The 25,946-nt window shown below is 28.8% G+C and overlaps 1 protein-coding gene and 2 non-coding genes across 3 annotated transcripts; 2 read left to right on the forward strand and 1 right to left on the reverse strand.

Moving 5' to 3' along the window:
• The first annotated feature begins 3,870 nt into the window (after positions 1–3,870).
• Positions 3,871–18,094, forward strand: LOC129988551 (uncharacterized). The gene is made up of 2 exons (XM_056096800.1): positions 3,871–3,950; positions 13,511–18,094. Exons 1-2 carry the CDS (start codon positions 3,942–3,944, stop codon positions 16,829–16,831), a joined length of 3,330 nt encoding a protein of 1,109 aa, XP_055952775.1. The 5' UTR covers positions 3,871–3,941; the 3' UTR covers positions 16,832–18,094.
• On the reverse strand, positions 9,132–9,202 carry Trnag-gcc (transfer RNA glycine (anticodon GCC)). The gene has a single exon. It is a non-coding gene; the product is annotated as a tRNA-Gly (tRNA).
• On the forward strand, positions 9,938–10,011 carry Trnai-aau (transfer RNA isoleucine (anticodon AAU)). Its single transcript has one exon. It is a non-coding gene; the product is annotated as a tRNA-Ile (tRNA).
• Positions 18,095–25,946: the final 7,852 nt, after the last annotated feature.

A 25,946-nucleotide genomic window follows, 5' to 3' on the forward strand; every position in this document is an offset into this window, starting at 1 on the left:
GCTTTGTTCTCAAGAGATTTATATGCGAAAGAAATACCCATTTAAGTGATGCTAAGCAAATGTATAACAGAGTTTACAGAAAACCTCTCTGATCTGGGCCAGGGTCTCTAACGAACAAAACATGCTCCACAGGTATTCATTCAGACACACTTAATGAAAGGAGGGGTGGAGGAAATTTATTACTGATATCTAGACCTCTCTATCACCTACCCTAGCGTGGTTGAACAGGCGTTTATGGTCTTTTAGTACTGATGGAGTTAAATAATGTTAGCAGTCTACTTTCAAACCAAAAGACTTTGACAAAAATACAAGTTTTATGAATATAACATATTATGTTTGCAAAATGTACTTACATTACATTTCCCTCATTATTAAATAAACTAAAGAATAATTTATTACTTATTTATAATATATTGGATTATTCATAAATTGGGGTTGTTATATTCTACTTTATTGTAAAATAATAATTTTTAATATTACAGTTGTTCGAAATTTATTACTGTTTATATTCTATCTTAATATTTTAAATAAGGAAATTAATAACTAAAAAGTGTGGATAATTTTCGAATTTTTTTGTAGAAATATATATTATATATATATTACTTTAGTCGTTTAAATATGCATTTAAATTTATATAAGGTTTACTAAATTTTGAAAATAAAAAAGATAGAAAATATATAATATTAATAAGTTTAGGAATTTAAAACTTTGTTGAAATATGGAATTACAATGATAATTTTTAATGTACTTTATTTAGGACTGCAAAATACCTAAATCTACTACTGCATAGTAATGAATAATTATTGAACAATAATTGAAATTTTAATTTTTAGTTAAATAAATTAATTAAAAATAGTTTTTAAAAGCACATTTTTAAAATAAAAAAGCAAATTTATTTTTGCTTTTTAGTGTAAGATTTACATAATTCATTATTATAAATTTTATTGAATCTCGAAATCTAATTTTTTCCTCCTCCCTCATCCTCAATCCCCTCCCTCAACAAGTTGGCACCATATGTATAAGTTAAAAATTTCATTAAATTAAGCCTTAACCAATAATTACGTTTTCTAAATATTAAAATAATATATTATCATCTGGAACTCATAAATGTATAAAATTTGTTAATTCTAGCTCATCAGGATATAAGCGAAGAATCGATTACAGATTTTTATCTTTTCAATACGAAATATGCCAAGTTAAATAAAAATGTAGAAAAAAAAATTGAAATTAAAAATATGGAATATATGAATGTTTTACGTTATCAGTGTGACAATTTGTTATGAACAGTTCATTCTGAAAACCGAATTGAAGTTAGTCTAATTTAAAGCATCCAAAATATTATTAAAAATATTTTTAATAAAATATAAATTTTGGAAGTATATTTAGTAGGATGTAATTAATTATTTGGATTTGAATCATTTTATTTTAATTTTATTTATATGCATTTCATTACATTTCCCCCCCCCTTAAAATTACTAATCAGTTGATAATATGTCTGTACACTTTTACATTTAAAAAAAATATATGAATAATTAGAGGTATGGTTTTATGTTAATAAAAAGCTGATATTTTTATGATTACAATAGGGCGCATCTATCAGACAACTCTTGATCTTTCATTATATTTCATCTTTTTATATTTTCGCTTGCAAAGTGTCTTAAGAAAAAGTATAGTAATCGCCAAAAAAATTCAATTTCAAGATTTTGGCAAATCTTCATGTTTCAGTTACCCTCTGAGTCCAAGAAACACATTTTTGATCTGTGTGTTCTGTGGATAGGATTACACAAAAAAGCTTAAACAAGACAGCTGAAATTTTGCATATAGTCTTTAAACCGAATTGGAGATTTCAATCGAATCTTGATCAAATTTCTTACAGACGAAGATTGTCCAACTACAACAGAAAAAGATAATTACAAAACGTAAAGAACTAGATAGATAAAATTTGGTATATAATTTTAGCATCTAAATTGCAGATCAATGTAAAATGTTGAACTAAATCTGCCATCGTTGACTATCTGCCGATCTGTACATTTGCACGGATGTAAACAATTCTCAAATAGGCAATGACCTCAGTAAATGAAATTTAGTGAATGAAAATAGCAAATTTATAGTTCTGTGTCAAATTTTGGTTTCTCCATGCAACAAAAATGTAATCAAAATGCATATTCTGTTTTCTTTATATATATATATATAGTGTATACAAATTGTGTATATAGTGTATACAAATCTTTATAGTGTATACAAATCTTTATAGTATATACAAATCATAATACAACGCACAAAACACTTATGAGAAGGACATTGAAAATAAAAATCTGAGCACTCACTGCGTTCATGGCCTTGACCAAAATATACAATTTTTAATATAGGGGGGGGGAGCAGATAATACCTATAACACCTTTTTTTCAGAGTTCCGAGAAAATTTCGGGCGGAGATGTTATTGCAATTGCAAACGTTATTTATTATATATATATAAATAAACGTAAGCAATATGACAAAAACATTAATTGACACTTTTTATAAGTTTACTATTTTTTTTAGTTTATATCATTTTTGCTAAACTTTCCTATTTCGAATAGAAATATAATAAGTTAATTAATCAATTGGCAAATTATTTAAAATTAATTTTACGAATGGAAAAAGAATCCGATTGAGTTATGCAGTGATTGCATAATAATCACAGAAAATAACCAAATTTTTTTAATCAGAAGTGTATCGAGATATTGAAAAAAAAATTATTTGGATATGGCGAATCTTTAGATATTAAAGAAATTAAGCTCAGGCGATAAGTTTAAAATAATCCGAGAAAGATTTCCCCGAAGATTTCTCGAATGTTTTTAATAAAGGTGTCCATAAATTTCCTTCCTTCAAAATTGTCTACATCTATTCAATTATTTATTAAATTTTGTAAAATTAAAAAAGTTACAGGAAACGTTACATGGAAATGAAATTGGTATCATTTTAAAAGTAAAATTTGCTTTCCAAGACGGTTTTAAATATTTCTTGTGAAATAATTTTCTTCGAAATTACAGCTAAAAACCTGCAAAAGTTTGATTGCTAATTAATTGAATATTTAATAAGCTTTTATATTTTGAAAAATTAACAATATTATTTATTAATAATAAGTGCAAATTTTGATTAAATGCGGCCCAGTTACTTGAGAAAAGATGTGAAACACACTTACATATAAGGCCATAATGACTTAGGATCATTAGCATTAAGATAATGCTAATTTTTTAATATAAACAATTTACTTTTAAGTAAAAATTGGGACAATTCTTTCTAGCCATTCAATTCAATTTCAGCAGAAATCACGCACATATTTTCAATTCAGGACAAAGATTCGAAAATCGAAACTCAACTCTTCCAATCCAAGGATCGCTTTAGATAAAACGATATCGTCCCATCCAAACCGATACATATGACCAACTTATTACGAACTCCATTGAGAATTCTTTTACCGGAAAAAAAAATCATCACGCAGACTTCTCCATCAATCCATTGTCCAGCTCAAAACGAATATTCGATGACATAGTAATTGGAGAGAGGTTGATCTCGGAAACCAAGCGGATCATTTTAGCGGATTCATCCATTTGTCCTCATTCAGGGTAGGATTCGTGCAAAAACGCTCTCCGACTAAATGCTCTAATTTATGTTTATATTTTTGACCATCATGAATCCAGAGCTGAAACACAAGGTCCATTGACCCACTTCGCTCCTTGTTTGTTGTCGTGAATTCTTAAGGAGCGGGTAGCCTCGAATATTTTATTTCGGCGTCTTTGGACCTCCAGGGCTCGAACTTGCAGCGGCCGGCTCTGGATCCGGTATATAAAGCTACTACTCGGTCATGGCCAAGGTTTTGTTTTGTTCTTCGAGTTGGAAAGATATCCTCCATGGAATAAGGATAGTTTAAGTGCTTGGGTATTGTTGATCGAAGAAACATGTTACAAGTAAGTTGGCTCGATATACATATATATGTATATATTTTTGTTATGAAGTATTTTGAAATATTGCCTTGAAAAAAAATTTAAATGTATACTTTCTCTGTTTAAAAAATTAATTTTAGAGAATGTTAATTTTTTTTTGAATAACTTGAATAATTTAGTAATTAAGTATGCTTGTTTATAGTAGTTATGTATGCTTGGAGGGGATTGCTAACTGTTTAACATTCGATAAAAAAATTTTTGAATACAGCACATTTTTTTATAAGTATAAAAATTTTGCATAAAATAAAATAAATTCTATTGTATTTACGAAATGAAAGATTCTGATGGAAGTTAAGGGCACTTAAGATAATTTGTGGTTTCTGCGTGACCGAAATAAAAAATAAGAAGAAAAAGAAGAGAGAGATGTTTTAACACAAACGCGAAATCGAATATAACAAGTTGTTAATAAATAATAATAATAATAATAAAACTTAAAATAATAATAATAATAAAACTTAAAAAATAAAATAAACCAATAGTCATATAGTATAGAAATCTATTGTTTATTTGACATAAAAGTATGTGTAAGCCTCTTTACTTCAAATCAAAATTAAAAGAATTTTCATGTTGATTTATTTTCTTTTTCTTATCATTCTTGGAATTCGCTTATTCTCAGTTGCCATGGCAACAAATTCCAAGAATAATCAGAACTGTAGTATTGTACTACAGTGGGGATCAAAATGAGACAAACTGAAATTTCTGTAGTTTAATTTAGTTCAATTATGCTAACATTTCGTTTTCAAACATCTCGAGTGTTATTTTGAGACGGAGGTGGAAATTTTAAATCGCGTTTAGATGACGAGGGCGATGCCTGAGCGGGCACGCTTTCTTCAAGCTTACGGATTAAAGAAGGAGAAGGATATTTATCAATGCCAGATTTCGAATCCAGATTCCAATCTTGAACCCAAACTTAATCACTAAGACATTGCAACCCCCTGATATTTCTGGAAGTTTTGTCTTATAAATGAGCACAAAATTTAGTGGAGCATTCGGACAGTTACAAGTGATTTCATTATGATTCCAAGAAGCCTTATGCAAGGTTAAATCGCCCTTCCAATGAAATTACTTTGTATATTACAAAAATGTTTATACATACCATTAGTAAACTTCCTATACTCAACTAGTACTGAAGTTATTTAAAATGTGTGTCATAAATGCAAACAAATTGTTAGAGCCTTTTATTTAAATAATAGTTCCCAAATAATTTTTGTCTTCCTCTTTATACTTGACCTGACGGATACTTTCTCAGTTCGGAAGGGGGGTGGGCAAGAGAATTGTACCTCCTTCAAAGGGAACTATTTATTACTAGGCATTGCAGATACCGAAAAGAATACCATGCTGAAAAAAAATCGATTTATCTTCATTTCCAATTTCAACTTCAGTTGAACGTTAATATTAGACATATTATATATATATATATATATATATATATATATATATATATATATATATATATATATATATATATATATATATATATATATATATATATATATATATATATATATATTATTTTGCAGTTTTATTTAATTAGATATGTTTTATGTTTGTAAAAATAGAATTTTTCATTTGATTTTTTACTCGTTTCCTGATGTGCTAGAGTTTTGAAAAATGTACACTTATTTGTTCTTGATGGCATAAACCATTTTAATATTTTCAGAACTAAATTATCAATCAGTTGAAATAATTAAATCACGATTACATGCATGTGGCGCCATCTGTTAGCGATTGAAAAAATAATAAGTTTCAATGCCTTGCAATTTCTCATATTTTATGAAAGTGAATGACACATTAGAAACTTAAAATTAAAAAAAAATAATATTAATAAAAAAAATTCATTTTTAATACATATATTTATACTAAATGTATTAACTATTGCACCCTTTCCTTTAAAATAAAACACTTCATACATTTTTTTTTCGTTATTGTGCTTATTTACATGAAACAATATTTCATTTTTTTGATAAGAAAATAATAAAAACATTTATACATAAATTGTTACTGTGGTTATGATTAAATATTTTTTAAATGTAGAAATTATCGTGAAATAAGGATATTAAGAATAAATATGTGTTAAATGAACTATTACAAACATTATTAAATACATTAAATTAATTATTTATAAAATATTAATTACTAGCCGACTTTAGCGACCAGCCCGTTCATCGGAATTAATAGCCACTAAAATTTTCAATTAAATATGCTATGTAACTTGGTCTTAATAGCTTTCTTTATCAAAATATTTTTAAGTTTTAAATTTTGACAGTCGTATAATTCATATTTTTATAGAAATCTTATGTTTTTTTTTTTTTTTTTTTTTTTTAAATTTTAATATGCTTTTCTTCAATTTTTTGCCATCTCTCCTAAAACTTGAACTTGAAACGGAAGTGACTAAACTTCAATTAATGCAAAAACGTTTTTACTGAAATCAAACATGTTTTAAATATATAAAAGTACAGAAAAGAAAATCGTTCAGCATTGAAATTTTATGATTATTCTACTATAATTTCTCTAATTTAATAAAATTCAATTTTATTTTCAAAAAGATTTCACTGATGTAAATAATAATATTTTTGTTTCAGTCAATAAATGCACTTTTGAAGAAATTATGATGTCCAAATTTTATATAATCCTTTAATCTTATGAATCATATTTAGTAAATTATTCTTGACACTCCAACTTTTAAATTAACCCTTTAAAGGGCCATTTTTTTCCAGTCATATTATGTTAAAATATTTTTAGGCTTGAAATTAGAATAACAAAAGAGATTCATTTAGCTTATTAGATAAATTTAATTTAATTAATTTATTAATTTGGTTAATTCATAATTAAGTAACAAATCAAGACACATCATTTTGTGTGAGATGAAGAACTGAAGCATCTAAGTTTCTGTCTTTGTAAAAAAAATTGTCAGAACTTACGCCAACCTACATAATTTCATACAAATATTGATCAATTTGGTGGGGAGCATATTTCCCACGGCCCTAGAAAGGGTTACACAGAGTTTCGATTTTCAGTAACGAAATTTGACTAAGTTATGAAGCTTTGAATATCGTAATTTTAGGACAATCATCAATTTCACTATTTTAGACCAATCAGCCTTGAAGAAATGTTGGGCATTGAATAAATGTATTTTTCTCGAGGTTATCAATGCAATGGTCTAAAATAACGCTTTTTTTTTTTCTTCTTTTTTTTATGAAATTGAGATATTCAGAATTTTATAATTCAAATCAGCTTTTCTTGAATAAGAGCGAATTTTTTTTTTATTAGTGTTTCAAGAATATTTTATTAAATGACAATGTCGTAATTAGGGTTGCGTATATTTGTTGCGACTCCAATTATTGGAACGTTTTAGAAAAATAATTTTATTTACATTTTAACTAAAGAAATTAAACATTTGATTTTTACTACCAGCTTTTCCGAAGCAGTGCGCGAGAGTGTTCCAAAGAGGAGAGAATGGCTTTTTTAGAAGCATACCCGGACGATGAGCGACGTAGCAATTACGTCACACATAGCCTTGACGAAGCCTGTAGTTTGCAGATATCTGATATGATTTATGATAAATATATATGATTCATGATAGGCATTCACTACAACAATCATTGTACCCAGAATCTATATAAATAAAATTCAGTAATTCATCAGAACATTTATTGACTTAAACTACATAAAACATAATTATTTACATCATTTAGACCATTTTCTTATTATTAGATGTGTATATCTACTATTAAGAGTTTAGAATCTATCTGTTTAATTTACAAACTGAACATCCTGTATAAATTATATCAATTTTTCCTTAAATAGCACAGGATTATTGAATTAATAACATAGATATTTTACAAATCACAGAGTTTTGCATTTATTTTTCTATTATATTTCGTATTTATTTTATTTCATATAGGCATGTGCTAAAAATTACACTTTTCTTTTATTGTGTAGAGAGAATTACTTAAGTATATATCAGTGTGATGGCAACATGATGATAAAAGCTAATTTTTTTATGCAAGTATAATGTACTCGTGCATGTTAATTTCATTTATTTATTCTTTATTTTACGAAACGTATTGTTGAAAAATATGTTTTTAAAATGTTTTTTTATTAATTAAAAAAAGAACAAAAATGTATGCGGCAAATAAATTAGTATTATTGAAAAGATAAGTTGATCTTTTCAATAATGATCGTTAAAATGATGTAAAAATCATTTTTGTTGTAGTATTTTCGAACGCCATCGGCCAAAAACTTCAAAATTTCACTTGATTTCTCCATTAATTAAAATTTTTAAAATCGCTTGTAAATGCATACTCCCATTCTCTATAGTAGATATATATACGAAGTTTGGTAGCTGTAACTCAAATGGACTAGCTTGTAGAGCGAACGCGCGCGCACACAATAATCATCTTTATTATAAATCAAGTAGAAATAGAGATTCTGTCTTCTAGTTATTCCATTATTATATGCCATTTGGCAGATCGAGTAAAACAATTTTTCCTTTTTATTTATTAATTATTATTATTATTTTGAAGTTTATTGCTTTTTTATAATCCATCATAAAAATGAAACGTTTTTATTTGTAAGTTTAGAAATTATTAATAATTATGTATTAGGGTCAGTTAGTTTAACTGGCCTCAGCCACTACAATACGCACTGCTGCATTATTGCTTTTGCCGATTTTTTAAAAGAATTTTGAAAAAAATTGAAAATTTCTTATGAAAATCTTTAAGGTGGAAAGTTTATAAATGTCAGTATTCCCAGGAAACCCATGGCATGTTGAGCCTATGTTCGTTGTTTTATTTTGGAGAGAGATTTAACCATGACAATACAATGATATTTATGGTTTTGTTGAAAACTGTTTAAACATATCAATACTGTAAACTAATCTGAGCTACAAATAAGTAAAGGGAAAAAAATAACCCTGCTTTATTTTTGTAAGATTTTGAACAACTAAGACCAATATGAAATATCTATTATATTTGAATTGAAACGTAAAAGAAACAAATGTAATTATAAAACATCAATTACGTTATTCTGTGAAGATTTTGCACCGCAACGATTAATAAATATCTAAAATAAACGATCCTCTCAGATTGAATACATATATTTATATTTTAATCAAAAACAAAATTGGAGAGAAAAAAAAAACTTTGCATCGGCCGGGAATCGAACCCGGGCCGCCCGCGTGGCAGGCGAGCATTCTACCACTGAACCACCGATGCTACATTACCTTGAGAAAAATAAGAGCATAGCACAATTAAATTAGGTTTTAATATTTGGAAGGTCTTCCATAGTGTGTGTTAAATAACCAATCTTCAAGTTATATTATGAAAAAGAAAGTATAATAAATAAATTACAAGCTTCTTTCAAGACACTCTAATCTATAAAATAAAGTGAATAAAACAATATAAAAAATCTTAAATGTAAGAAACAGATGCATTCAATATGAAATTTTAAGAAAATCTATTTGTAAAGTACACATCAATTTCTGCAGATGTCATTTCATGCTTTTCTTTATTATTATTATTTCACTTTCAGCAGAGTAAGAGCTATGATGAGAGAATTAGCACCATTTACTACAGACTTCTTATTTCTGAAGTTAAAATGTCGATAAACATGAATTTATATTAAACGAAAGTTTATAGAAACTTTGAATGGAAATAACTATTTTTCAGTGGATTGAATTATACACTAAGAAATACTATTCCACAATATCATGCTGTATTTTAATCTTGTAAATTTAATTCCAGGAACAGATTCACTGCTATTATGAGAATTTCGGTCATAACAATGGCAAAAAAAAATTACTCAGAGGACTCACACAGAAAAATGCGGATTTATTTAAGAAGAATTAAATCTTACTATTCAATTAAGAATTTAAACTAATTTGTCCATGCAATAAATTTTTTTTTTTTACGAATACTGGAATTGTACTTAAAATTTTCACTTCGCATTGAGGCCCATTAGCTCAGTTGGTTAGAGCGTCGTGCTAATAACGCGAAGGTCGTGGGTTCGATCCCCCCATGGGCCATTACTTATTTTATTTCATCCTTCGGTATGATCTTCATTAACAAATTATAAGTCATTTTATTTAACCTAAAACTTTTTGGGGAATTTTTTTCAATTCATCATCATGAAACAAATTAGATATTTACTCATAGAACTAGTATTAGATATTATCTGCTTTAAATATAAATCTTGCTTAATTTGGCATTTAAGTAATGACTTAAGATTAAATCATTTATAATAATGTTGAAAAAAAAAACAGTTTTATAACGAAACGAATTTTTAAGAAAAATAGAAACTGAAACTATTTTTAAAAAAATGTTCAAACAAACATGAAATAAATTTTCATGGTATAAAATCATTGCAAAAATAAATAAGTAATTATACTTAAATATGTGAATAAAGACATGAAATTTTTTTTAAGTCAACATACCTGTAACATTAATCTTGATTTTAAGATTGATACCCTTATCTTTTAAGGTAATATTTAAATCTGCGTGCCATTTAAAAAAAAATACAAAAAAAAAAAAAAAAAACTTAATTGTCACAGCTACAATCGAAACATTTAAAAAAATGTTCTCTAAATGAAATGAATACATAATATACCAAATATAAATAATGTGGAGAGATAAAAAAAAATCTTTTTACACAAAGTTATTCCAGAAATAAATTCAACAGAAAATATATATATATATATATATTGAATTGAATTGACCTTGAATTATATTCGATGCAGAGGATTTAATATGATTAATGTTGATGGCAGCCTGAGAAGTTATAATCATTTCCGATGATTCATAGCTCTCGTTTTAATTTCATGTTCGGCTTGGGGCAATTATTCACTCTTTTAATTCAATTATGAGATGATAAAAAAATTGACTAAAGTGTTGCTCAACTACTTGCAAAAGTCTCTTTTTTTTCCTCCTTTCATTTATTATTATTATTTAATTAGCGAGGCTTTTATTTATTTATTTTATTTCTTGGGAAAAAGGTTTTACACCCGTCGAATACACGCATACATTGAAAAATGAATTAAACAAATGAACAATTAATCACAATAAGAAATTATCGAAGTTGGTTAGGTATAATTACTGTGTAACAATAAATAATTTTTTATAAGTAGTAGTTTTTTTAAAAATTATTTTGGCCCTCTAACTTGAAAGAAATAATACAACAGTATTTTTTCATTCTTTTTTAATGAATTATTTACTAATCCATAAAAAATGTTTTACACACTAAGATTCTTTTCTTAAATAATAATTTTTTTTTTTCATTTTTTTTGTTCGTAAATTTTTTTTTTTTTTATTATTATTATTGCAGAAATAAAGTTTAACTTTTATCTTCAAAATAATCATATCAGAAAAAATGTTTAGTTTTTTCTTGAATATTTAAAATTAGCATATTCTTTTCTTTGTTTTATCTAATCTTAGACATCAAAAATTTTAAATGGAAAAAAAGGGGGAAAAAATCACCTCTAAAACCTTTTCTCTTTTAAACATCTAATTAAATTAGAATCTAACACTGTAAAATTTAAATTTCTTTAAAGAATTTACTTATAAAGAATAATTAGTTTTTAAATTGAATTGTTAAAAAACATCGGTCAAATTGCTGACTAAAACTGCTCTATTATTCATTTTTCTAAATTCTTCAAGAAAATGATTTTCATGAATTGGCTTCATAAATAGATATATACAATGAAATAAAATGTTAAAATGGAGTATGAAAGAAAAAAAATCATCTAAAATCATAAAGAAACGTTTAGTTTAATTGGCGAGTTTAATTTAAATCAGTCTCAAAAGAAACTCCGTGCCTCTTGAACAAATGCGGAAACTATATCATGAATTTGGTAGACTTGTGCTGCCATCTATTGTAATCATAATAAATCTTTTCAATATGTGGTGGCAGTTCGAGAAAGTTTGATTTATTTTCGAAAACTTAAAAATAGGGAGAGAGAGAGAAATATATATATATAATATTTTTATTTATATTTTATATTTTAAGTATATATTTTTATGATTAAAATATAAAAATATTGATTTAAAACAAAAATAAGGGGGAAAAATAATGCAGTGAAGGAAATTAAACATTCTATTTTCTCTTATCTTTTTTAATGCTTTCACACGATTTCGCGTATTTAAATTTTTTCATTTTCTTATTTTACTGTCAAAAATTCTTGATATCTATACATTTTCCCTGTTCTCATTATCTGAAGTGAATAAAATAAATCATCTTAATAGAGACTCTGCAATAACTAAAGGAAAGAGTCTGAGAAAAATTAAATGCTTTATATAATTCAACTAAAATCATTAAAAGAATTCCAATTTCGTTATTTTTTTCCCATTCTCGAAATCAAAGGCACAAAGTTCTAATATTCAATATTCAAGGAATATTCCAGGCCTGGAACATTGTATTTATAACTAAGCCTGTAATATAAATTACAAGATCCTTCTAGTATGCTATTACTTAATATTATATTTTATTCAATTACTTTTCCTCATACACAATAAGTTCAGTGCCAATTTTCAAAATAACATTCAAATTAATTCCAATGAGAATATAAGGCAGTAATAAACTTAGAAACATTTGTCTTAAAACATTTTAATGCATCTATTCATCTATATTTTTCTAGAATTCACTTTGTAATCATTTCACTTCAGCAAAATAATAGTGAATTATTCTGCACTTTATTTTGATTTCATATAAAATTTTATTACTTATATATATTTTTCATAAAAAAATTAATGTCAATTAAGTTTTGTGACTAACATGTCCCTTAAGTTTCAGCTTTTAAAATGATTCATGTCTGGTAAAGGGACGAATACTTTCATCTTATCGAACGAACTAAAGAAATCCTTTTAAAAGAAATTAAAGCACATTGATTCTAAATTTTCACATTATTAAAAAAGAAGTGATTATAATTATGTACAATAATTTAAAGTTCATTTTTACTTTACCATATTTTACTTATTTCTAGGAAGAAATTACAGTGGAAAATAAATCAGTCGACAGAGTTTATACATTCGTTATTCAAATTGAAAAATAATTAGCGATGGATAATTGCAATGTGAAATTTTTTGGAAAAAGTGGGACTATTTATCTCATGTCAAACCTGCTTACTATCATTTATTGGCTTATTTGGAAGACTTCATGTTTTCGAACCGTGCTCGGTCAATATTCTATTATCCACCGTATCTACTGTCAGCATTGCTTGTATAAAATGAAATTACGAAAATTACATCTTTTCTTAAAATTTCCCATTTATTACTTTTTTAATCATAACTTTAGAATATATATTCTTATCATAATCAAACGATTAAAATTTAACTATTAATTTCTTCATCATCTAAAATATGAATTTAATATTTTTCAACTGATATTAATTATTAAATGTAATGTTGATGCCATCAAAAAAAGGTGAAATTCAACGAATACAATAACTTCCCACTTTCGGCATTTGTGTGAATTCATATCTTTTATCCCTATTTTTAAAACTAACTGAAATAAAATATTAATTTTTTTTTCAGATTTTCTTTTTATTGATGATAACTGGAGCAAGTCTCCAACTAACAGATGCCGGAAAACCTGAAGAAGAACCTCGCAAATTGAAGTACAGAGGGCCAGTGGTGTATTCTAACCTACCTCCACCTGTCCTCTACTTTCCTAACTTTCCACCGAATCCAAAAATTTCAAGTCGAGGAGATGGTGAGGAAAAAACCATAGAATACGTTCCATACCCTTACGAAAACCTTCCACTACTGGTGTATCAATCAAATAACCAGCCACCAGTCCATGTTGTTGAAAAAAATCAGGATTCAACACAGGGTGCACAGCCCCAAAATAACAATGCCCAAGTTCACCAGCAGTCTGGTCCTCCTGCTCCTGCAATGCCCGATTACTTGAAAAATAACCAGCAACAATATCAAAATATGCAACCACAAACCCAGAAGGACTCTAATTCTTATAATGCAGCTCCTCAGCTGTTTCCAGATCTCGAAAATCAACAGTATTTAAGCATTGGCATTTCAACTTATCAAACAGAATTGCCGAATGTTTTATATGGTGCACCTGAACCCCCAGCTCCTTCTAGTCCTCAACAGAAACAGAATATGGCATCCTATCAAGTACAAAATAACATGAATCCTAATGCTCAACAACAACCATCCTATACAGTTGCTCAAAATAATGCACAGACGGGACATCAGCAACCATTAATGATGTATAATGACAACCCACAACCTAATCAATACGTAACAAATGTTGCCATGCAACCTCAAATGCAAAACGTAGCCTATGGCCAATCACAATCAAATATCCAAAGAATACCTGATCAAAAAGCTCCTGCACAACATCAGTATGCTCAAATACCACAACAACCTCCTGCAGTTGGATATTCCGTGCAACAAGATTATAGTCCGAAACAAATGCCGTCTAGCATTCAAGAACTGATAAAACAGCAAGCGGGTGGTGACAAATCCAGTACATACCAATACTCGGGTAATGTAATGCCCACCAATTCGCAGGGCGATTCGCATTACAATATGCAGCAGCAGGGGACTGCGCAAGATCAGCCTCAGCTTCAAAAACTCCAAGTGCAAGTTCAAGCAACTACTGAAAATGAACCAGATAATGATCCAGATCAAAGAGTTCTGAGTATTGCTCTTTATCCTTATGATATTCGAGGAAATAACTATAAAGAAGAAGCAAAGCAATTTTATAAAATTGTCATTCCACCATTAGATGGTGAAAATGCCGAAGACGACTCATATGGTCCTCAGATATCAAATCCAATGGAAATGCAAGGACAAAGTTTTCAATACCTGAAAATGGAAAGTAATGGACCAATGGCTCAGCCTGGACCAAAGCAAATGAACTATCCATCAAATCCTGCGGAAATGCAGCAGCAGCAGCAAGGAATGACAATACAAAAACCTCAGGCAATGATAATACAGCAGCCGACTCAAATGCAAAGACAATATGCAATGAAAATGCAAAGGCAACAAGCAATGGATATTCAAAAACAAAGAGAAGAGCAGAGGAAAAAACAAAGGGAAGAGCACATGAAAAAACAAAGGGAAGAACAGATGAAGAAACAAAAGGAAGAGGAGATGCAAAATCAAAAGGCAATGCATATATTACGCCAAAAAGTAATGGAAATGCATAAACAGAAAATGATGGACATGCAACAAGCGATGGAAAAACAAAAACAACAGAAATCACAAAACCAAGGTCAAAATTTAAAATTGTCCAATGCAGGTTCGCAAACAAAAGCAAATACGCAGAAGCAAAATATTAAGCAAGAGGCACCAGGAAAGTCTACAGAAGCTCAAGATGATGCAATAGAATATCAACAAATTTTAATTCACATTCCCCATGCCTTAGCGGCACAACCTCAAATTGTAGTGCAACATGATGATATCGATGAAGCTGTAAATCCATATGCAAGTACAGATCAAGTAGCAACCTTTAAGAATGATACCGATAGATTCTTGCATGCTGTCGCAACACATATTAAACAACAGCCATCTTACTCCGGTGCAAATAAACAACATATAATCACACTGCAAGAATCGGAAAGTTTCAGAGGTGCACTAAACCCACATTTCATTAAGCAAACCCAATTTATAAAACTCCCAAACGAAAATCCAGCTGTATCTGAACTTTACCGAGATCATTATAGTTATGTTAGACCTCGACCAAAACCTTCGTTTCGAAGCAGGCATCCAGGAGCATATGCAAGTTCAAACTATCATTTTACAACTACAAACCCCATGTTTTTAAATTCTCCTTCATTCCGAAAAAATAATCTTAGATCTCCTTCCTATTCCTTTACAGAACCACAAACTCTTCTCCAGAGTTCATCTCAACAATATCATAACGTATTCAACCCATACCCAGACGAGCTCATCGCTGAAGCTAGTTTTCAATCACCAAATTATATTCCGTTAGTTAAACCTGGACAGAATGCCATGTCAGTTTTAAACGCACCTCAGTTTCAAACCAGCTTTGCTGGGCCAATCAGAATCAATGCTGGGCCACCACCTCTTCCCTTTGGCGCCATGCCCCATCAAATGATTTATGGCAATAGATACATCCCTCCTCCATCTAGCGTCCATGCAGGTAGTGGTAAATACGGAGGCTTCATTAAAAAACTGACAACCTTAAGCAACATGATCTTGTCCCAGTCTTTAGGGATGAAGTCCCAGATAACTCCAAGAGAAGAGACAAAAGAACCAGAAGAATATAATGTGGATGAAGTTGATGATTTCACATTGGAAGATGACAATATCCAAGAAAATCCGAAGGACAATAGCAGAGGTTCTGATGGCATTAGTGTCTCCAAGGAGAAATTGTCGAAGAGAGTTTCTAAACCAGTAGAAGATATTTCACGACCACCTATTATAGTGTACAAGGGATCGAAGCCACCTGTGGAAATTTATGGAACTAAAGATGATATAGAAAAAGGGAAAGGTCCAATGAAGAAAGCGACTATGAAGGAGACGAGTGCTAAAATAGATAGAAACGAAGAGGTAGATTTCGTCAAGACGATGTACACCATCTTACCCAAATTAGTTAAGCGTTCCATAACCAACAGAAATGATGAAGATGTATTAGATAGTGAGTTGGAGGGAGGGAATCCAGCGAAAGAAGATGCGATAATCGACGAAATCGAAGCTTTTGTGGATTCTGAGGATGAAACTGATAAAAAGGAAGTGACATCTCAAATTGAAGGTTCAGTTCAGTCAGTAAATTCAAACAGCAAACCGACATTTGCAGTTAATGAAGATATCGAAAATGTAATGAAACTTTTGCATAAAGAAGAAAAATCTGACATATTTCCATCATAACCTGATAAATTTTATAGCAGATATGTTTCAAATTATGTGTGTTATAACAAATCAGCGCTTGACGCGACTTTTCAAACGTTTGTTGTTCCTTGTATGAACGCGAAAAAGCTAAGGCCACCGTTTTTATAATATATTAATCGATTCTTTATTTTGATAAGGTTAAAAAAATAGATGAAATTTACAGAACTTTAATGAATTAAGCAGTTGAGATTCTAGTTTCTATAAACTTGTATGAATCACCACAATGGCCATTAAACTGATAATCTTGGAAATTTAGAAGATATAATTGAACATGAAAATTAGGTAATTTTCCTTTATCTTACAAGTGGCACAGACGCTTTTTCTGTATTTTTTGTTCCAATGGTCTGGTTACCATTAAGGCATTATTCTAGCTTCTTTAAATCACCTTACAGATAGTTTTGTATATTCCCGCTCAAACTGTATCATAGCATGTGTAATGAGTGGAGTAAATGAATTGAAAATGAGAAACATTTGAAAATTGAATTTTTTAAATGGACATTTACAGACAATACTCGAAAATGAAACTTTAATATTTTGCTTATGTATAAAAGGAATTTTTGAGTTACAAAATAAGTATATATTTATGATAATAGCACACATCTAAAGAATGTAATGGAATAATAGATGTTTCATAACATAATGGAATTAAACAGAATTTAAAGTATTTTTGCAAATAATTTCTCTACAATTTTTCAATATTTTTAAATCGTTTTAAACATTCATCTTAAATGATATGCTAAAGATGCAATTAATAGGTATAGCAGATATTTAATTTATTCGAAAAAATAAGTAAAATTACAACTATTAATCTGCTAAAAAAGAAATGACATAAAACAAAAATTAGCTCATCAGAAAAAATACTAATTTAGCAGTGTAATAAGTTAGTTTGTAATCGAATAATTATATTGTAATAATTACTTCGTATTACTTGAATTAAATTCTAAACTTACATGAAATATGAATATCAGTACATCTTTGGTTTAAAAAACGATGATAAAAAGTTCATTTTTATGTGTTTTCTATGTTCTGCCTTATATTTCAAATTGAAGATCCACTGTACTAAACTTACAATTGTTTCAAGTACATATGCGCACAATTACTCTCTGGTGTTTAGGTACAAATTAGACATTATAAATTTTACAATCTGTTATATTTTGTTTGTTTGTAAAGTGATATTTGTGGTACAATGATTTTTTTTAAAATAAATTGTGCCGATTTTTGTCTTGTAAATACTTTTTGTAAGTGCAGTTTGATTAAAAATTTGTATTTTAATATACATGTGTTGAGTGTCTCATTTCTATTTTTATGGGGAAGGGGAAAAAACAATTCATTTCTCTATATATGCATTATGTAAGACTATTAGATTTATTTACAATTTTTTTTAAATGTATATACCCTTTATAAATATATTCCTTTTTTTTCCTTTTTTAAAGTATTACTTGTACTGGAATTTTAAATTCAAAAAATAATGTAATAATTGGGGTTAAAAAAAGTTAATATAAAATTATGTCTCAATATTGAATATAATCATAACCTAACAAACCAAATTTTTGATAAGTTCAGTTTTGAAGCTAAATAAACGTGTTTTTTTTCGGGGGGGGGGGCGAGGACTTTCTAAAGTTTAATTATGATTTAAAAATACTTAGATGTTTTACTACTCTCCCTTAGAATTTATGGAATAAGAAAAATAAGATTAAACTGCAAAAGTGTATAATTCGCCGATATATTTCTACTCATTATATAATTCAATTAAGAAAAGAAAGGCTCAAGAAACAATTTTTTACTAACACTTTTTATTAAATCGTTTTCTTATGTCTATTAATATATCTATTTTGCACAAATTTTGCAATCGATTTTAAATTAACTTCCCGATGTTAAACACAGCTCAGAACTGGATGACAACAATGCAATATTAACTCGCATTCTTACCTGTTCGCTACAAATTTTGTTCATCGGAAAGTTGGTTTAAAATCGATTACAAAATTACACATACAAGAATAAAAGACAGAAAATAATTAATTAATATATTTTTTTAGTATACTATGTTAATTTTTAAAGTTTGTGATTATGGACTATTAAAATACAAAACCACAAATTTTCAGAACACATTGTAAGGGGTTTTATAAATCTTTATGGGAATTATCTTTTTAATCCGTTTAAAAAGGACATTTTTAAATTTTTTAAAAAATAATTTTTATATTACTAGCGGGCTTTAGCGGTTAAATGATTGGTAGAAATATTATTTGTGTTTAATTTAAATTATATATTTTGTTCATAGTTTGACATTCACAGGGAAACAGCAAAGAACCTTTAAGCTACAAATTGTTATTGAGTCCCGTGATTTCATAGTGCCGTAAAGAACGTAATTTTATGAATTGAAACTGAAAGAAAACTTTTAATTGTGATTCACGTTCAGAAGAATGGTTGTAGAATCTTGTAAAAAAAAAAAATCAAACTGAAGCTGAAAAAGTTTTTGATAATTGAAATTATAATTCATTATAAGATTAGTAATTTTTTTAAAATTTAAAATATTTTTTAGAATAATAAAACAATATGATATACTGCTTGTAAAAAATAATTAGGGATATTGTTAGATTTAATATTCCAAACTTTAAACATTACTAGATTTTAATTTGAATAAATTCGAATACATGGCATTTGTAAGTTAAATTAAAGCACAAAATTGTGGCACAACACAAAAGAAAACATTTGAAAAGTATACACAAAAAAGATATTGATGCCTTGTTAGGTACATTTTGGCTTGAATTATTAAAGAGGCAAAATAGACAAGCGCCTAGGTGCTCCAGAACTTTAGGGGGCCTAATGTTTCAATTTTTATTTTATTTGTTTATTGCAGTAATTTCAGAACAATATAATTTTGCATTTTTAAAGCCGTCTAAAGGCAGGTACGCTAAAAGAAGGTACAATTGAACCTTCAAATTACATTCAAGTATAGTTCAAATTTTAAAACATTGTTCTTACAATATTCCTAATTGATTAACTTTTGTATGCTTTATATTTTAATATGTTTCATAATTTAAAAAAATGCCGGATACTATAATTGAATAAAATTCAGATTGCATTAAAAAGCTTTTCCATTTTTTAAAAAAATTTACATATATCACTTTTTTAACCTTAATTTGACCTTTCGTTTACACCCGATATACTAAAATCAACTCTCTGGAAATTAATCCAGAAAATTAAAAAGTTTTATATTTTAATTCATCAAAAATTTAATTGCTACTTAAAATTCCTTCTATAGAAATTAAAATTCAATAAAAAAAAGTTCACCAGCGTGAATACCCAAGCATTCATATTTTTGTGATGCAAAATGAAACGTAATTTAATCATTCTAATTTTTAAGTTACTTTTTTATGCAATGAATTATATATCGTCTTTAACTTTTAAAATTATTATCTCCTTAAAAACAAAAATTAATTGTTCATTGATTTATTTAAATTTTATTTTGTCTTTCTTCTATCTGCGAATGTTAAAAATGGATGAAAGAAAGGGAAATGAATTTGTTTTGTTTTATTTTATTGCTACAGAGCTTTTTTTTCTTCTCTTTTTTTTTTTTTTTTTTTTTTGTTTGCATTGGCGCAATATTTGACCTTGATGGGTTCCCATCATTGATTTGTGTTTCGTACAGAGTTCGCTTCATTAAAAATTCAATAACAAATACGAAAAATACTCTTTTTTTCTCTCTTTTTTTGAAACAATCGTTTGCAATAAATCTCGTTCAAGGTTTTTGCAATCGTCGTCATTTGGCAGCTAATCCGCTATTAAATTTGCATTATCGTCTGCCAACAAAAAATTGTAATGGGTAAAGAATTTTTTCTCGGGCGATTTCCAAATGCACGTGGAGATTTTCTGAGTTCAGAGCACACTTTTCACTTTTTCGTATGTTACGTAGTAGAAAGAAAGAATAGTAATCATGAAAAAATTCGAACCAGTTATTTCAACGAATCGCACGTTTTAGAGCTCTTCGAATTCAAAAAACAAATTTTTGAAAAATATTCGTCTGTATGTGATAAAGATAACCCAAAAACGCTTTGATCTGTCTGTACAGATAAAATTTGACACACGATCTTTACAACAAATTTGCAGATTTCTATCAAATTTTGAGCAAGCTTCGTTCAGAGGGAGTCTGTGTCCGGCCGTACGAATAAAATTTAACATGCTAACTACGAAACGAAGAGAGATATTAGATAAAATTTACTACACAGAATCAAAACTTACAGTCTAGACACCTATCAAATTTTGAGTAAAATCCAACAAGGGATTGGACTGCCTGTCGGTCTGTACTTTCAGAAACATGTAGTCAATCCCAATACGACCAATATGGATTAGTCAACTTATAGAATAAGAGTAAATAACATAAGCGATAACTATAAATTTAATTAATATTCCATTTCTGTCTCATTATGGTTTAAATCTTTAAAACCATTATAACTATAATTATTACTATTTTAGTTAACTATTTTAGTGGAACTAATTTTTTTTAAATTAATTTTTAGGAGTTTCCCACAGACGACAGGTTTATTAACATTGCAAAGCCTCCAATTTTTTATGTAGCAACATCTATGTATTGAATATTTAACGAAAACTCTTCGTATGATAGTTATTTGGCTCTGTTATTAACTATGATTTGTTTTCAATAGTTGAAATTTATGTTAGCAAAACGTGGGTTTTTGAGGATCCAAAGTTTCATTTAAGGATTTCAAATTTTTATAATATTATCAACTGAATGAGGAAGACGGACAACACACTTCAAAATTGACAAGAAGAAATTGAGCAAAAAATTAACGTCTGATACTGCTCTTGAAAATATTGAAAAAATGATGTGATTCACATATTATCTTACAAATATAGGAAACTTTGATTTGTAATAGCTGGATTTTTATTTAAAAGATGGTTGATTTAACAATTAATTATTATAAATATATATAATCACTAGTGCCATATGCTATTTACCTTCATAATTCTAAAATCTTGTTTTGCTATCCGTCCTTGTTTTCTGAAACCTCTGCTGCAATTTTATGAAACAATTGTAACTTCATATTCCGCCAGAAGATGGCCGTCTAAACGCTTCGCAGGACAGCGGAAAACTCAGTAAAGTGCTAATTAAAAATGATTATGATGTTTTAAATATTCACTAGATGGCGCCAGGATTTATAAGGGTAATATTGTTTCTCCCACCCCGATGCAGAATGTCTAAAAAGTTTGGATATGTCACCCCCCCTCCCTCTTTTTTAAGCATAATAATAAATAATTCTAATAAAAAAAATTATGTAGAAATTAGATTGGTGTTTGATTTCAAAAAATAACCTTAATTCTTATTCTCAACAAGGACTTAATGCAGTCTATGGTCACCAGAAGCGAATTGAGTCTGAAAATATTGGAGGGAAAAAAACAAAAGAGGCCCACTCAAAGTTCCTTTAGTTTTTTTTATAAAGAATAAATAGAATTTTCAAAAATGCACGAAGGAAAACAAAACATGTAAAGATAGCTTTTGCAACGTTAATTTATTATTTAGTATATCAGAAATTTTTCAAATGAAAATATTTTATATAAAGGGAAAAAGAAAGTTCTTTTCCTCTATATAAACACAAAAAATTTTAAAATTTTAAATTAAACAACAAATTTTAAAGATAAATAGGATAATTTTTAGTGTAAAACTGGAAAAAATTCTGAAAATTTTAGGGAAAAAAAGGGGAAGCTTTATGGAAAAATAAGGGAAATGCTGGGGAAAATGTTCAAAAACACAGAGGAAATTTTAAAGAGAAATAGGGATTAGGCTTACTAATTGGAAGAATAAGAAAAATTTAAATGAATGTTTTGTGACAATTACAATATTTCCCACTCGTCTAACATCGAATGTTTCCGCTCGTAAGTAAATGTAAAAAAAAACAAAAAAAACATAAGCATCAATAATTTGTAGCTAATATATTTTATTCCTAATCTAAAAATCTATTGTCTATATTTCTAAGTACTAATTAATTATTTTAATTACTAATTGCATTATTTATGTATTACATTTATATTATTTGAAGTATAAACATAATTTTTATGGCTGAATATGTTGCAAGTTTTTGATAATTGTAGAACAAACTAACATTTTGAGAATTTTTAAATCAAACTCTCTCAGCATATTAAAAATTTTTTAAAGAATATTTTTTAGACAAATATCAACCATCGAAAAGTACAGAAGTTGATTGCATGCAGTCTACTATCCAGAGAAATTCAAACAAAAATCACCCATGCAATGTCGTTCCATAATATAATGTATAAATCACAGAAAAAAATTATGAATTGCATAATAAATATACCTTAGCAGAGTTTGTAGAGAAGAACAGTTTTCTGAAGTTCTGCTACTGACAGTATGTTATAAATTTTATCAAATGTTTCTTAATATACAGTCAAACCTCGATCAACGAGTATTTCCTATAATGAGAGACTAAAGAGAAAAGGGGGGAAAAACTAGTGGGAATGATTTCACAAAACTTTATCGCATATTTTCAGATAAAGGGTAATTACAACCCCACCCCTACAAAAACTGCAGTTCAAGAGTAAGACAAAGAAAGCATTGCTCTGCATTGCCATACAAAAATTACGAAATATTAACCTTTGTCGTGAATCTAGCATTTTTACTGAATCTATTGTAAAGATTCAACTCCCTTGCCCTGAGACACCTGTTAACCACTGTAACATTCCCTGGTTTCCACACTTAATAATTAGCATTTCCGGCCAGTTGCGTCACAAACTGTGTAACACCCCCACATTGTTAAGTGCCTCCAGAGTGCCAGATGGGGGATCCTCTTCCTAGTAGGGACATCTGGTCATTAGTTATGTCCAGATTAAAAAAAAAAAAAAAAACTACACGTGCGTTTTTTGTTGTTCTAAGGAAATAAATCGTATCTTCAAAGGGGAAGAGTGTCAAACCCTTCGAATGAAATCTTTTTTTTTTTTTTTTTTTTTGTGAAGGGTCAGCTACGAGGATGGATCATTAACGGATATTCCCACGATCGACTGGATGCCATTGAGGATTTTTCTGAACAGCTATTGGTTGACAGGGAGCTCAAGTGCACCAATGTGAAAATGAGAGGCGGATATTTGACAAAAAATAAAATGGGAGAAGAGAGAGGCGAACCCCTCTCTACCACCCATGCCTTCATCACGAGACCAGGCTGAATTGAAGACAATTCTTCATACCTACCCAGTTCAGAGCACATCTCCTGTCAAGACTTCAAGCTGCTAGGAAGGAGATAGCCTCGCTACGTGAGGCGGGTGCTCCATAATTCGCTAAATCTCGCTAAAGAGAGAGGAGAGTAGAGAGAATCGTTTTGAGCAGAAGCTCCATGTGATTCGGGCTTCTGAGTTAAGACCCACCCGAAGAAGATCGATGGATTCCTAGAGTTACCCCTGTAGTAGCCGAATGCCCTAACAGCCTGTTAGCTTTTCTTGTGAGGTTGTTTCTACGAATTAATCGAGGAATCATTCAACTGTGCTGTAAATATTATCAATCATATTAAGCTAGACGAGAATGAGTTGTTCTGGTGTACATAAGGTTATAAATAAAGAAATTGTCTTTAAACGTTACCTTCTTATTTGATCGGTCAAGATCAAGTCATTACACTATCATGCGATCCTTGGTATGCCATTAATATCGGAAAATCGAATTTGTGTTTTAAGAGCGTTTTTCCAATCGGTTATCGGTTTTGACACAGAACAACAATTGCAATCACAAAACCACAAACCAAATTTGATATATTTAAGTGCACTTTTGAACTATTGCGTTTACATGCCTCTGAAAGTACAGATTAACAAATGGTCAACCCTGTACTGGATTTGGCTCAAAATTTGAGAAGTTTCTACACTACATATATTAAAATTGTGCATCGAATTTAATTCGTTTCGCTCACTTCATTTTGTAGTTATCGAGTTGATATTTAAAAGCCGTACAGATAAATTTCCTTTGAATGGATTTGCCTCCCAACTCAATAGAAATCTGCAGATTTAATGCAAAGACAATAAGCCAAATTTCATCTATCTAGCTCCAAGTGTTTTTGAGTTATCTTTGTCACAGAACAGACAGACGGACATTTTCTAAAAATGTGTTTTTCGAACTCCGGCAGATCTAAAACGTGGAGATTCTTTGAAATCTTGAATTTTTTTCACAATTATAATATTTTCTTCATATTTTGTGCACGAGAAAGTAAAAATGATTTTATGAACCAGTGATGTTTCGCGAAACAAATGAAGAGAAGACATGATATGTGTATGTATTCTGTATTTCAGCAAGAAGATGTTCAGATATTTTTTTCAGAAGAGGCCTAGAATATTGTCTCAGTATAGCATCAACCTCCAGTGAAATAGATGAGATAGATGCTGAAAGCATGGGAAACTGCTGCATTTAAGGTTGGAGAGAATTATTCTAATAAGGCAGTAATTAGGTGCACTGTAAATTTACTCTTAAATAAAGCTATGTCGCCAAATTTTGAAGCTTAGACAAAAATATAGTTTGTAGACAGCTTTCTTGTAAAAAAAATATGTATTATAAATAATGAATTACATTATTATAAATTTGCTTAGGTATATTATATATATAAAGATATTTTTAAATTCTAATTTAAATCATAATTAATTTCTAAATTTTTATCTTAATTTAACATATATTTTCATTCTAAATTAGTCTCTCATTTCCTGATCCAATTCCCACTTTTTATTCAATAAGTTCTACACTAGCTCTATAAAACTCATAGTGTCAGCATTTTCGCCCGCTCTGAGGGAAAGGATAAAACTCCTTAATACTTACAATATTCTTTTAAAGATACCTTAATTTCCCTTTCATAAAACTACCCATGTCAAAGAAATCTTTATCAAAATCTCATTGTAAAACCACTGAAGGGAAGAATTTCCCGTCTCTTTTGCACTTGTATCGCGATGTAAACGTCAGTTTTAGCATCACTTTTTGTAAATAACAAGCCTCCTATGATAAAATAAATCGAAGTTTTAAAATTTCAAAAGTTTCTATTATTCTGCTAAAATATGCTCTCTTTCACACACACACACATATGAAAAAAATGTTTTATTT

The sequence above is a fragment of the Argiope bruennichi genome, chromosome 10 (assembly GCF_947563725.1).
Source record: "Argiope bruennichi chromosome 10, qqArgBrue1.1, whole genome shotgun sequence".
Taxonomy (NCBI): Eukaryota; Metazoa; Arthropoda; class Arachnida; order Araneae; family Araneidae; genus Argiope; species Argiope bruennichi.